Genomic DNA, 12,939 nt, shown 5'->3' with positions numbered 1-12,939 from the left:
ATAATAAATCAGTACAAGGATTAATGCAAGCCTTTATTAAAAAAAAAAAAAAGTATGCAACTAATTAGATTAAGCTAGTCTAGTCCTACTGTTTAAAAAAGCATTTTTCTGGCTATCACTTTGTCCACGGAATTATGTTTTTTAAAAACTCTCTACAAATAAGTGTATGAAACATGCTTAAAACAAAGTAAACCCAGAAAAATGTCCTTTACCTTCTAGAATTACAGAAGGCAGGAAATCCCCGGCTCTTGCTGTGGAAAATGTGTGCCAACTTCATGTGGCGTCAGGCTGAGAGATGGAAGGCTTAAATACCTTCAGGTAAGTTTTAAGCACTCTTTCTTTTATTTATGAGTAAATGTAAATGTAGCACAGACTTCTGGTGAACCCAAGGAAAGTGCATTTTTTTCCTCATTTTTGGCTAGGCAGCATGGTATTACTAGTGCCTTTTCTTTTATATCTCAGAATGGTTTCTCAAGAAAGTTCAATTTTTTGTTGTTGTTTGTAAATGAAAAAAAGGAGACTTCATACCATAGTGCAAAATTCTAGAGAGACATTCTAGATGCACCTGCAAGCATGAAGGGACTTTAACTGGAATATGAGCTCAAACAACTACTTAGGGGAAATTAAAAACCTCATTTTAAATGAGAAATGGATAATTTAAGTTGAAAATGTGAATTTTGAAAAATTTCTCCAGCATGATAGGTTCTTAAACAGGAGTGGATATTTTTCTGGTTAAAACCCATCAGCTTGTCACAAGAAACAGCATATAACATTTTCTTTTATTCCATTCCTGAGCTAACTTTTAGATGGGGAGAGTATGGGAAGAGCAACGAAGCTGGTGAAGGGTCTAGAGCACAAGTCCTTTGAGGAGCGGCTGAGGGAGCTGGGGTTGTTTAGCCTGGAGAAAAGGAGGCTGAGGGGAGACCTTATTGCTCTCTACAACTACCTGAAAGGAGGTTGTAGCGAGGTGGGTGTCGGTCTCTTCTCCCAAGTAACAAGCGATAGGATGAGAGGATACGACCTCAAGTTGCGCCAGGAGAGGTTTAAATTGGATATTAGGAAAAATTTCTTCACTGAAAGGGTTGTCAATCATTGGAACAGGCTGCCCAGGGAAGTGGTTGAGCCACCATCCCTGGAGGTATCAGTGTAGACATGGCACTTAGGGACATGGTTTAGTGGTGGACTTGGCAGTGCTAGGTTAACGGTTGGACTTGATGATCTTAAGGGTCTTTTCCAACCTAAACGATTATGTGGTTCTATGATATTCCTATATTTTCCTAACATTAAAATTAATCAAAGAAATTTAAAATAAATTTTTAATCTTCAATCTCATATCATATCTCAAGGGATAAACCATCTACCTAGTTTTCCACTGAGCCACCAAAATAAAAACCTATACCAGCTACTCCTCTGGTAAGGCTCCTTTCCCCACTTTTCAAGCCTTCACCTGCAGTAGTGTGTAGACATGGCACTTAGGGACATGGTTTAGTGGTGGACTTGGCAGTGCTAGGTTAACGGTTGGACTTGATGATCTTAAGGGTCTTTTCCAACCTAAATGATTCTATGATTCTATGTGGGGGGTGTGGGTGTGGTTTTATGTATTTTTTTAAAGACGATCCCAACTCGGCCAGAAGTTAAATATTCATATATATGTCTCTTTAAAAGACAATTCATAGGCCAAACTCCCAAGTTTCTCACTTAGACAAGTTTCTCCTTTAAGTTAATGGAAATTTCTTCCCTGTTAAGACCTGAAAAAGGTCACGTTTTAGCAGTCTTGACTGAGCTGTAATCAATATGGCTATGGAAGTAAATAGAAGATGATGACTTTGTTGATAAAGAATTCTGTTTACTAAAGATTTCCATGTTTTATAAATTTAACCACCATGGTACATTAATTGAAATATCACTAAAGGAATAGTCAAGTTGTATTGTATCCTGAAAACTTGCTGTCCCATGTTGTTTCTGTGTAAAGCTAACAGCCCTTAAATCTTTACAGCCAAATGAATCACTTCAGGATGGCTGTGATAGTCACTCCTGTAAAGTAAATGAGAAAGGGGAATTTATCTGGGAAAGGAGAATCACTGGCTGTCCTCCATTTGATTCCAGAAGATGTTTGGCTGAAGGAGTAAGTAGTGAAATAGGTCCTGTTTCCAGGTTTCCTAATAGACTCTGTCATGTTTATGGTTCTGTATATAGGTACCTTATGTGTAGTAGGGTGGGAAACCCCAACCCTCTCCCAGCACCTTGGCTAAACTGAATTTGAACTTTCTTTGAAATTCAGAAAAATGTAAGTTTTCTTTATTTTAAAATATAAGTTGGTTTTATGTGGGACTCTGCTGCAGGGGAGATGCTGAGCTTGCAGTAATTCTGTTCCATATGAAGCAGCAAACATAAGAAAATGGTTGTTCTAACAATGTTTTCAGTTTGGTATCCAGAGCAAAACTGTGTGGATAATTACGCAAACTGAGAAAACAGTCAGATCACCCCCTTTTTTTTCTATGAATTTCTCCATACATATGAAATGCTAAGACATTTTTTCTCTACCCTTGTGTGAGGTTAGGGAAAGGAATTTTCACCATACTGTAGGAAAAGCTCAACCTCCCACATTTGCAATTGTTTGGTATAATGGTATAATAAAAACCCTGCTCAAGTCCACCCATCTTTCCTGTGATTTGAGGTTAGCCAACAGAGAAACAGAGAAACTAGTGGTGGACTTGGCGGTGCTAGGTTAACGGTTGGACTCGATGATCTTAAGGGTCTTTTCCAACCTAAACGATTATGTGGTTCTATGATCTTCCTATATTTTCCTAACATTAAAATTAATCAAAGAAATTTAAAATAAATTTTTAATCTTCAATCTCATATCATATCTCAAGGGATAAACCATCTACCTAGTTTTCCACTGAGCCACCAAAATAAAAACCTATACCAGCTACTCCTCTGGTAAGGCTCTACGCTGAGAAAGTGTAGAGTTTCTCTAAAGTTTCTCTAAAAGTTCTACACTGAGAAACAGAGTGCAGGTTGGGGTGTAGCACGTGGGGTCCTGCTTTTGCTCATCTAGCATCACACAGGTGTTTACATCCACCTGTCCCCATTTTCTCAGGCACCAAAGGAAGCAGGAAACCTTTAACAAAGCTTGTGCCCAAACCTCTCTCTACATACACATCAAGCAAATGGAGGATTTGATATGTATAATACGGGAAGAATAAAGCTTCTACAGTGCATTCTCACTTTGTGAAATTACTATAGCGCACACGGTTTTGTTATACAAAGAAAGATTTAGAAAAATGCTGGATTATGTTACAGGCTTGGGTTTACTGTCGTATTCTAAAGGTCTTCATTGAAAAATCAATGAAGAATAGTTTACTTTTTAAACAGAACTTCCCAAACCGCATTTATTCTCCTCCCATCCAAAAAAATGAACTATATCAGCTACAGAATTAGTGGTTTTCATCTAGTTACAGATGAAAAGTTTAAGTTTTTTAATTAAAAAAGCCTCCAAACTTTTGCATGTAAGTTCAGGTGTTTAGTGCAACAATGGCATCACCCTGCAGTATAAATATTTCTCCATTTTTCCTTTCACTATGGGTTTTCAGTAATTTTCCACCATACATATATTTCTGAGAATTACTTTCTACATGGTAGTAATGAAAAAAGAAAAATAAAATTTTTGGCTGTTAAAACTTATTTGACAGGTGTGATATTTTATGATGATTTGCCTGTACATTTTCAGCTGTTGTGGAATAGGCATGCTTTCATCTATATTGCTAAAAAAATCAAGGACTGTTTAACTTCCTTTCTTAAACAGACATAAGACTTGAATGCTATTGGTTTTATCACTCTGGTTCCTAGAAATTTATTTGTATTCAATGATGTCTTTACTTTAGAAAGCTCCTAATATAAGGTGAAAGCAATATTTTCAGGTGTTGAACTTGCTAATATAGTCAATTATTTCCAATCGGCTGTCAACAAATATAATCACGAATTCAAAACCTTAAAATGGATAAAGAGATGATTACTACTGTAGATTTATATTTTTTGTACAATATAGAAATACAGTTTTCTTGCCTAATATACTGTTTTAAACATCCCTTTGTATTCTTCCAGCAGAACAAATGTGTATTACTTGTGCCAAAATAGAAGTTTTCTTTTTTTATTCTTTTAGGGCAGAATTGCAAAGATTGGCAATACCTGCTGTGACACATGTAAGTAAATAGGCCAAAAGTCTTGTATGGAAATTGCAGAGAGTGTAAGCTACTGGGTAAGGAGCTATGTTTTGCAGAAGATGCAGTTTAATGAAACAGAGCTAAGCAATGTTGTTAAACCATCAAACAAGTCCGCCCTCTGATTGGGATACTGCTGTCATGTTTTGTCCACTAGAACATGTGTTTTGACAGCATTCACAAGTGCTTAGAAAGAAATAGATACTCTTCACATTTTATGCAGATGTTAAATTATGAATGTTTTATTTTATTGTTCATCTAAAGATAACAGGAACAGTATTGCACAAACAGGTTGACAAGTCACATAACCTGATACCGAATATGTAAGGCAACAACTTCATGAATAATCAATCAACTTAAAATGAATTTAAAAAAAAAAAAAACTGGTGGCAGTAATGTAATTTTGATTCCTTTTCGATAATGTAATAACAAAAAAATGGTAGGGGAAATGCTTGTCAAAGGTGCATTCCTATTGAACAGCCTGACTGCATCTTAAATTCGGCAGTTTAGGAGTCAGTCCTGCAACTCTTAATTTCATGCATGATTGTGTAGATAATCCAAATGTCAGTCAGGCTGTGAGCGTAGGAAGGGTTTGCTTACATGAGGAAGGATTGCAGGGTTGGGTTCTCATTTCTAAAATGAATCTCTGATGCTTTTGTGAACAACCTCTCAGTTTTCTCCTTTGTAAGTAAAATATTAATAATACTGTAGCTCATTTAAAATAAAAAAAAAAGTAACAAAAGATAGGTATTCTCTTTTAAGGTCAGAATATCAACATCTTGCCTGTGTTCAACTATCTCTTACCCACACCCCCCCCCCACACGTTTTTTTTGTGCTAATAAATAAAAGAAGATCTGCATAGCAGCCCATCACCACACTGGCACAGTAACTGTTGTAATAATACCCCTGATGAAGGATGTTAACTCCTAGAGAGTTTGCAGCCGTTGCCTGTCTGTATAATCACTGAGTTCCGGCTTGAGAAATAGAAGACAGAAAGCTATTGAGATAGACTGTCATCAAATGGCTCAAACAAGTAATTTAGTTAAGAGAGTGTTAATCTACTAGGCTTCAAGTAAGGAATACTGAAAATTATTTATTAACAAAAACAGATTTTAAGATTTAAGACAGGGTGGTGGGCAGGCTCTACTAATTGAGAATGCCTATCACTGCAACTGAGGAGAGGGGAAACCCCGTCCCAAATGAGCACAGCTGAATATGTATACTTATTTAACAGTTACAGTGATTCAAAAGTGATACCTCCTTGCAGCAGCAAAAGCAAACTGATCTAAGTGAAATATTGCATGCCTAAACCTGCCCATATTGCATGGGCCTTCAAATCCTTATTCCCATTGATGTTTGTTTGGATATAGCTCAAAACTGAAAAGTCCTGTATTACAGCGCAGTCCTATTCCTGGTTGCTTCTCTATGCAGGGCCCTTCATAAGGAAAAAGCCAACATATTGCATCCAGCCAACTAACTATGGGTTATCAATTAAAGGACGGTGATTAACACATAGCTTTGAATCAAACAGATACTTCCAGATACCAAACTCTCTCTTTCTCTCTCCTCTGTATTTATATCTTTCCACCAGGGCACTCAGTAGCAACATGCAGTCTGTTGCATACTCTACAGGGAACACCAAGGCTTGGCAAAGCTACTGTAAAACCAGAGTAATTTAATTATTCTTAAAAGTCAGATAAGAGAATAATCAGTTTCTCATGGACACAGAGACTTAGATATAGGTTACATTGCCCTCCCAGGTCTTGAGAGAGTTTGTCTTTTCAAACACCTCAGTACCATAAAGAATTGGGCAAAGAACTTGTTCCCTCAAGCTCAAAGCACAGTTCAGGGTGATGCCTTTGGTTCAGTAGTCCTACATGTCTTTAAGCAAAGGTTGTTCAAGAAGCCAGTTTCTTTTTCTATGTTATGCCTTGGCAACTGGAATTCATTAGTGTGTCTGAGGGTATTGTTCCATGTTTTAAGTATGTAGGAGCACATAAGTGAACAGGCTTATTTTCTCATTAGATTTTTGTGGTACTAACAAAGGACTTGATTATTTGCAAAAGATTTTCCTTATTTTCCCACTTAACAAAGAAGTTGTATCTCTGCTTCTTAACTCTTTTCCCTGCTGATCTCAATTGCATATGTCTTGTTAAGTTACAAGCACTTGCTTTTGCAAAGGAGGCACAGTCTACAAAAAAATAAATGAGAGTAGTAAAGTAACTCGAGAACAAGTCAGTAAGTCAGGATCAAAAAGGTGATGAAGCTGTATTGAGTCTGATGACAATTATTTTGTTTGGGCTTTTCAGTTGTGTGGATACAATTGTGCATTCCTTCCAGGTGGACAAGTTTTATCAAATGAAGTGATGAAATCATTAAAAGAGAACTGGCAGTTCCAGCCCTGGAGCCAGAAACACTTGTCAAGCTTTTTCTTTTTTTTTTTTTTTTTTTTTTAATGAAATATAAAGCCTTAGCAAGGCACAGAGCCAATTTGGTACTAAAATTTCCATGGAAAAGGTATGGAAAGCTATGCTTGCTGCTAGGAAGATGGATACATTTCTCTTCAATTTATGTACTACTTAGTTGTGCAGTTGGCCGGCTGCATTCCTTCAGCTCTCTGAAATGCTGTTGTGTAGTACGTAAAAAATAGTCCAGTATTCTGGTAAATACAGAAATTCCATTGGTTAGCTAGAAATGAGTAAAAGTAGGAGCCTGCCATTACACAGAGGCATAGCACTATATTAACACTACAAAGAACTGCTGTTTGCAGTGCATAAAATATCCACTTAAAAAAGCATTAGCTCCTTCACAGCTCTTTAGATGTGGACCAAAACAGTGTTCAGAACAAAATATTCTGGATTAGTCTGTATTTGAGCATGTCTTGACGAGGTTCCCTTTGAAAGTGGAGGAGCAGAGTCACTGTCGACTACTGCAGTTAACAGGTCATAGCAAACCAACCTCACTTCACAAAGAGGGATCAGCAGATTCCCTGATCTTGCACCCTCCACACATAACAAATCCAGATCTACTGCCTCTTGTGTGGATTTCTGGTTAGATGGAGAAAAACAGGGAGAATTTACCTAACACCAAGAGCAAAAAGTATTGGAAAACAAGTATTTGGAGTATTTCATGACTTACTGAAGACAGTGGAAAAGTTCCCATTGACCCAAAGTTAGATTTTCAGAGTTAGTTTTTTAATTTTTTTTCCCTAGTTTTTCTTTTTGCCGCGTTAGTTTTCTGCAAAATCCACCACGTGTGCAAGGACTGTTAGGAGTTGTCAAATCTAGGAGCCTGATAGAGGCGAAGCTGCCACAGCTCCATGTCCCCAGGTCCACGCAACAGTGAGGCTGAGCATGTATCCCAATAGGCACACATGCAAACACATGTATACAACATGCGCACACACACATTCTTTGTGTACACACACAGAAACACTCAGTACTCTGGCAAACACAAACACCACCCACATTCTCATCCTGATCTGCCCTCTGGCTGATCAGGATGAAGGTCCTTAGTGGTCTTAGGCACTCATTCTGTCCGGTAACTGGTCCTGCATCCCTGCTAACCTAGACTCATGGGCCCTGTGACCTGTGGTCCAATTCCAGTTGCTGGCACTTACACCTCCATACACATGCATCCACACAGAACAGAGTCCATCACCCAGGACAAGTAGGTGGAAATGGAGTTTAATAAGAAGACAGGACAGACGTCAGTGATCAAACGTAGGGCAAGGTCAGATGAAAGTATGGAGCAGCAGCTGTTTAACATGCAACCAGCCCCTCTTTTTGCCTTTATCCATCCATTTTCCCATGCTTGTTCCTCACCAAACCACCTTAATCCTTCTCTTTCCCCCACCTTTGGTTCCTCCCCTAAAAACCTCATGATAAATAAGTCTTGTAGAATCCCCAAATGTTCTTCCCTAGCATCGCATAAGGAGTCCCACACAGTCCTGGAGGCAGTGATACACTGTCTGTAAGGTGATCTGGAGAGGGGCTCCCACTGACTCATCCTGAAGGGCATCATCCCAAGACAATGGGATCTCTCTCTCTTGTGACAGCCCCAGGAATAGCCAGGTCAGGGTGCTCTGTTTCTCTGATTAGGTTATTGGGGTTCCCATGTGTGTCATCTTTTTCCTGTGCACCTGCTTGCCCAATGTACCATTGAACTATCTTTAAAAGGAGAGTTATCTAACACAGAAGCCAACAGGTAGAAGGCAGACATTAGGTGGCAAGGTGACTAAAACAAAGCAGTTGCTTGAAAAGAAACATAAGGGAAACCCTGCTTTCCAGTGGAATTTTAGGGCTGTAGTGAGATATAGTCATACAGCTCTACATTAATTACTCTAAGGAGACACACCTAATTCTCTTGCTAGGGATCTTACTAGTAATGGCATCTCACTAACAGCAATTTCAGTAATAAGGGGAAGGGAGTTAAAAAAAGCAATTGTCAGCACTGTCAAACACTTTTTTTTTCTTTTTTTTTTTTAACTTGGTAGGTGTGGAAGTGGAGTGTCGACCAGTAAGTACCAGACTGCAGTATAGGAATATCAATGGATGCGTGGCTGAAAAGGAAGTGCCTATTTCTCATTGTGAGGTAAATAACAAAAGCAACCCCCCCACCAAGACCTGCCCTTGCCCCCTTTCTCTCTTCCACAAGGGAAACTGTTGCCTCCATTACAGCTTCACTTCAGTAAGCGGAGCATCAGTTTCTGTCCTTCTCATTAATTCACTCCAACAGTGTAAACCTCATTGGCACTTATTTCCTAAAGTAATTTGGTGATGCTGAATTTTCCCTATTCAAGCAGCATGAAAAAAAGGCACATATGTTAGACACAAAGGCTTTGTTGTACCACTCTCCTTTGCTTCCATCAGAAATTAATGACTCTGAAGTGGCTTTGTTAGGACTTTCTACATAAAAAAAAAAAAGGGATTTTCATCTTAGTATTTGTGAAGCTGATTTTCAGATCTGAGTCTACAGTTAAGCACACATATCCCTCTTCAGGCTCTGAAGTTGATTTATGAGAGTGTAAATAGGTATTTAGATGTCTGATACTGTAAAAGACATTTAAACTTGCGCGCTATGATTTTATTTCTCTGCTCTATAAGCTCTATGACTCCTCTATTAGCCTGAGCACTAAGCTGTTGCGTTCTTGTCGTGGTTTAACCTCAGCCGGCAACTGAGCACCACCCAGCCGCTCGCTCACTCCCCCTCAGTGGAATGGGGGAGAGAATCGGAAGGGTAAAAGTGAGAAAACTCGTGGGTTGAGATAAAGACAGTTTAATAGGGAAAGCAAAAGCCGCCCACGCAAGCAAAGCAAAACAAGGAATTCATTCACTCCTTCCCATCGGCAGGCAGGGGTTCAGCCATCTCCAGGAAAGCAGGGCTCCCTCACGCGTAACGGTTACTTGGGAAGACAAACGCCATCACTCCAAACATCCCCCCCTTCCTTCTTCTTCCCCCAGCTTTATATACTGAGCATGATGTCACATGGTATGGAATATCCCTTTAGCCAGTTTGGGTCAGCTGTCCGGGCTGTGCCCCCTCCCAGCTTCTTGTGCCACTCCAGCCTTCTCAGCCGGTAGAGCATGGGAAGCTGGAAAGTCCTTGACTAGTGCAAACACTACCTAGCAACAACTAAAACATCGTCGTGTTATCAACATTGTTCTCACCCTAAATCCAAAACACAGCACTGTACCAGCTACTAGGAAGGAAATTAACGCTATCCCTGCCGAAACCAGGACAGTTCTGCATGTCTTGTGCATTTCTTCCATAATCAGATTAAAAGTTTAATTTCCTGCCCATCACTGCTTACACCTTATAGGGCAACTTCTATTTGAAACAGGAGCATGGCTTCCCTTCTGGATGTTCCCATCTCTCCGAGACTGGGAACCAAAGATGACATTCTCTTCCCAGACTGGGTTGTAGCAGGACAGCTGCTCAATCTGAGATAACCAAGCTTCGTACAAGGATTGTACACAACCATTGTATACAATCCAAACTATGGCATACAAGGGCGGCAGTCAAGAAGATGGCTTGCACCCAGCCCCTTGAGAATTCTCTTTAGTTAAGGCAGTAGGCAAAAGGAGTCTCTCTCCCACGACTACTGGGAAAAGAATGGGAACAGAGAGTAGAGGTATTAAGAGCATACATGCCCAGGGTTTTCAGATAGCTACCTGGTGAAGGGCCTTCATTTGCTACACAAGTCTTAATAAGAGTGGAAGCTTTAACAACACCACCACAAACACTTACCTTTCATTAAAAAAAAATAAAATAATTCTTGGCCTCTTGTCCTGTCCACAGAGTCAATAATAATCAGGTCCTTAGCCATAAAGTCATTATGTATTGAAGTTTCCCCTGCAAAAGTACAGATTTTATATTGTGAATCTGGCCATATATTGAGTAAACAAAATATTCCTGCTATAGCTGGTATTGAGTACAGTTTTTCTAAAGTCATCCCTGATAATACTATGCAACTTTTTTGTATTAATCTCAGAAATAAGAGTGCAGAGCCACAAAAATAAATGGACTCTGACAGAGTTTGATGTGGGGCCATTTGTTTTCACATCATGAAAGCTTATAGCTACAGGCATTGACAGCTCAGTCTAAATTAGTAAAGTGGCCAGACAAGTAGAACAGAAAAATAGCAACCAGCAGGACAACAATGGATGTGTGGCTTGCAACATTTGGGCTAAAGCACTTTCTGAATGCATTATCTCATACAGCTGAGACGATAACCATATGTGCTTAGAAGCCAACACAATAGCCCTGGACATCACCTATGATATTTTAAATTATAGGCTTTTTTTGTGTGAGCAGTTTCTTCACCTCTCCTTAGCTATGCTTATGCTCATAAGAGATTACTTTTTGACCAGCACCCCACACTCTGGAATCAGATACCTGTTTCTGAGTTTGTGTTTTACAGCAGAGCACTGAACTCCAGGTGAAGTTGTCCATGGATATTTTGAAGGGAAGAATACGGATTCCGATTGCACTGAGGTCTGGCACTGTTCAAACTTGGTATCTCTTTTTTCCATTTAGGGCAAGTGCAGAAGCAATACCAGATACTCTGTTCAGACAGGGAAATGGGAAGACCTGTGCAGCTGCTGTACAGCCACTCAAACAACCATAGTCACGATCCCTCTCCGGTGTGCCAATGGGACGGTGGTGCAGCATTACATCCCTTCTGCCTCTCAGTGTGAATGCTATTCCCGGACGTGTACAGACTGAATATTTCCAAGAAGCCCAGTTGTGTAATCTTAAATTTTATGAAGAAGGAACGTTACAGTGCAAGCCCCATTTTCCCTCTGTAGACCATTTTATCCAGTAGAGTCCTAACTAATTGTATCAACATAGCAAACAATAAAACTTACTAGCACAACGGAGCATTTTCTGATTATTCTTGGGGTTGTTTATAGATAAGATATTGCAGACTGTATTGTTCTCCATCTTCACCATGGAAGGTAATCCACATGGTTAAAAAGAAACCCTGAAAATGCAAAACCACAACACAGTAACAGAAACAGTTGCTTCTACTTAAAGAACATATCCCAAAGCATTTAGCATTGTCTTCAGAGACATTACACTGGCATTCCCCACTTCAGACTTTAGTGACACACTGTGGGCTTTTAGGTTTTTGATCTTTTTTTCTCCTCCAGTTAGGGAGTACAGTAACTATGGAGTAAGACTTCATAATAAGAGAGTGATGTTCTTGGTACACAAACAGTACTGGTTATGGCTCAGGCAACCAATCATCTTCTGCAATGCATATACACGTTCCTCCTGAAGCTGAATGCAAAGAAATGGTGTGCTGAGAACAGATCGTGTAACTTCTGTAAGTCCTCAGTACTTGTGAATGGGCTGAGGGACAGCTCTTACCTATTTACCTCAGCACTTCCACAGATCAACTTGAAGAGAAAGCTCATCAGTAATCTCCCTTATTTCCAGGTACCAGAACTTCACCTATTGCATTAGCTACAAAAGTTAGAGTTCTTTCAAGTGCAGAATTATCAGTGGCAGGTTTAATTTAGTTACTGCTGCCAGCGATAAATTTAGCATGATTTAAATTCCACTTGGTCTGGTCAGGCCATGGAAGACAAAAGATTTTCCAGAGGGTTGCTGGTCATGGTGGAATCTAGTGCCAGTCAAGCAGTTTCACTGGGAAGTACTAATTTCTCAAAAAAATATGAGAGAGGGAAAATTGTTCATTCCATCTGAATTTTTGAAAGACAATTCAAGAAGAAGTTTAAATATTTCTTGAGTTAACTTTTTAAAAATAATATTTATAATTCAGATATAAGAGGTGTATTAAAAATAAATACAAAAAAGCAACCCTAAACTTTTCATATGTTTGTGATGAAATCAGTAAGTCTTAGGAATAGGTTAAGGGTGAGGAAAAAAAAAAAATAATAATCATAGTTTCCCCAGCTCTAGCAGAAGTGTTCTCAAACTGGTGAAAAGCATGTACAGAAGTCCTGAAGGGTAAAAGTGCTCCTGAGAAGCCTAGCAGAAAGAGTCAGGAAATCAGGTTATTCTTGTGCTGGTTTTAGGTTGGCATCTGTAGAAATGGAAGGCATTTCGGAAGACATTGTCACCAGTGCCCCTGTGTCACGGGGAGGAAAGTTCTGAGATGAAGAGCTAATGCTCCTCATATGTATGCCAATGTCACATGATTAAATGGGTCAAAACACCTCCCCCTCTGCATGAATGGCTCCTTTTG

At 39.4% G+C, this 12,939-nt stretch overlaps 1 protein-coding gene across 1 annotated transcript in view; it reads left to right on the top strand.

The window, feature by feature from the left end:
• The window catches only part of VWF (von Willebrand factor), a 149,165-nt gene extending 137,566 nt beyond the window's left edge, over positions 1-11,599 (top strand). The window contains exons 48-52 of the mRNA XM_009324340.1: positions 220-318; positions 1,997-2,125; positions 4,166-4,205; positions 8,719-8,816; positions 11,262-11,599. Of these exons, the coding sequence (XP_009322615.1) occupies positions 220-318; positions 1,997-2,125; positions 4,166-4,205; positions 8,719-8,816; positions 11,262-11,450 (555 nt within the window). The 3' untranslated portion in view covers positions 11,451-11,599. The remainder of the gene's footprint in view (positions 1-219; positions 319-1,996; positions 2,126-4,165; positions 4,206-8,718; positions 8,817-11,261) is intronic.
• The last annotated feature ends 1,340 nt before the right edge of the window (positions 11,600-12,939 follow it).

Source organism: Pygoscelis adeliae, unplaced genomic scaffold (genome assembly GCF_000699105.1).
Source record: "Pygoscelis adeliae isolate BGI_AS28 unplaced genomic scaffold, ASM69910v1 Scaffold65, whole genome shotgun sequence".
NCBI classification, from domain to species: Eukaryota; Metazoa; Chordata; class Aves; order Sphenisciformes; family Spheniscidae; genus Pygoscelis; species Pygoscelis adeliae.
This window is presented reverse-complemented; position numbering and strand designations above follow the sequence as displayed.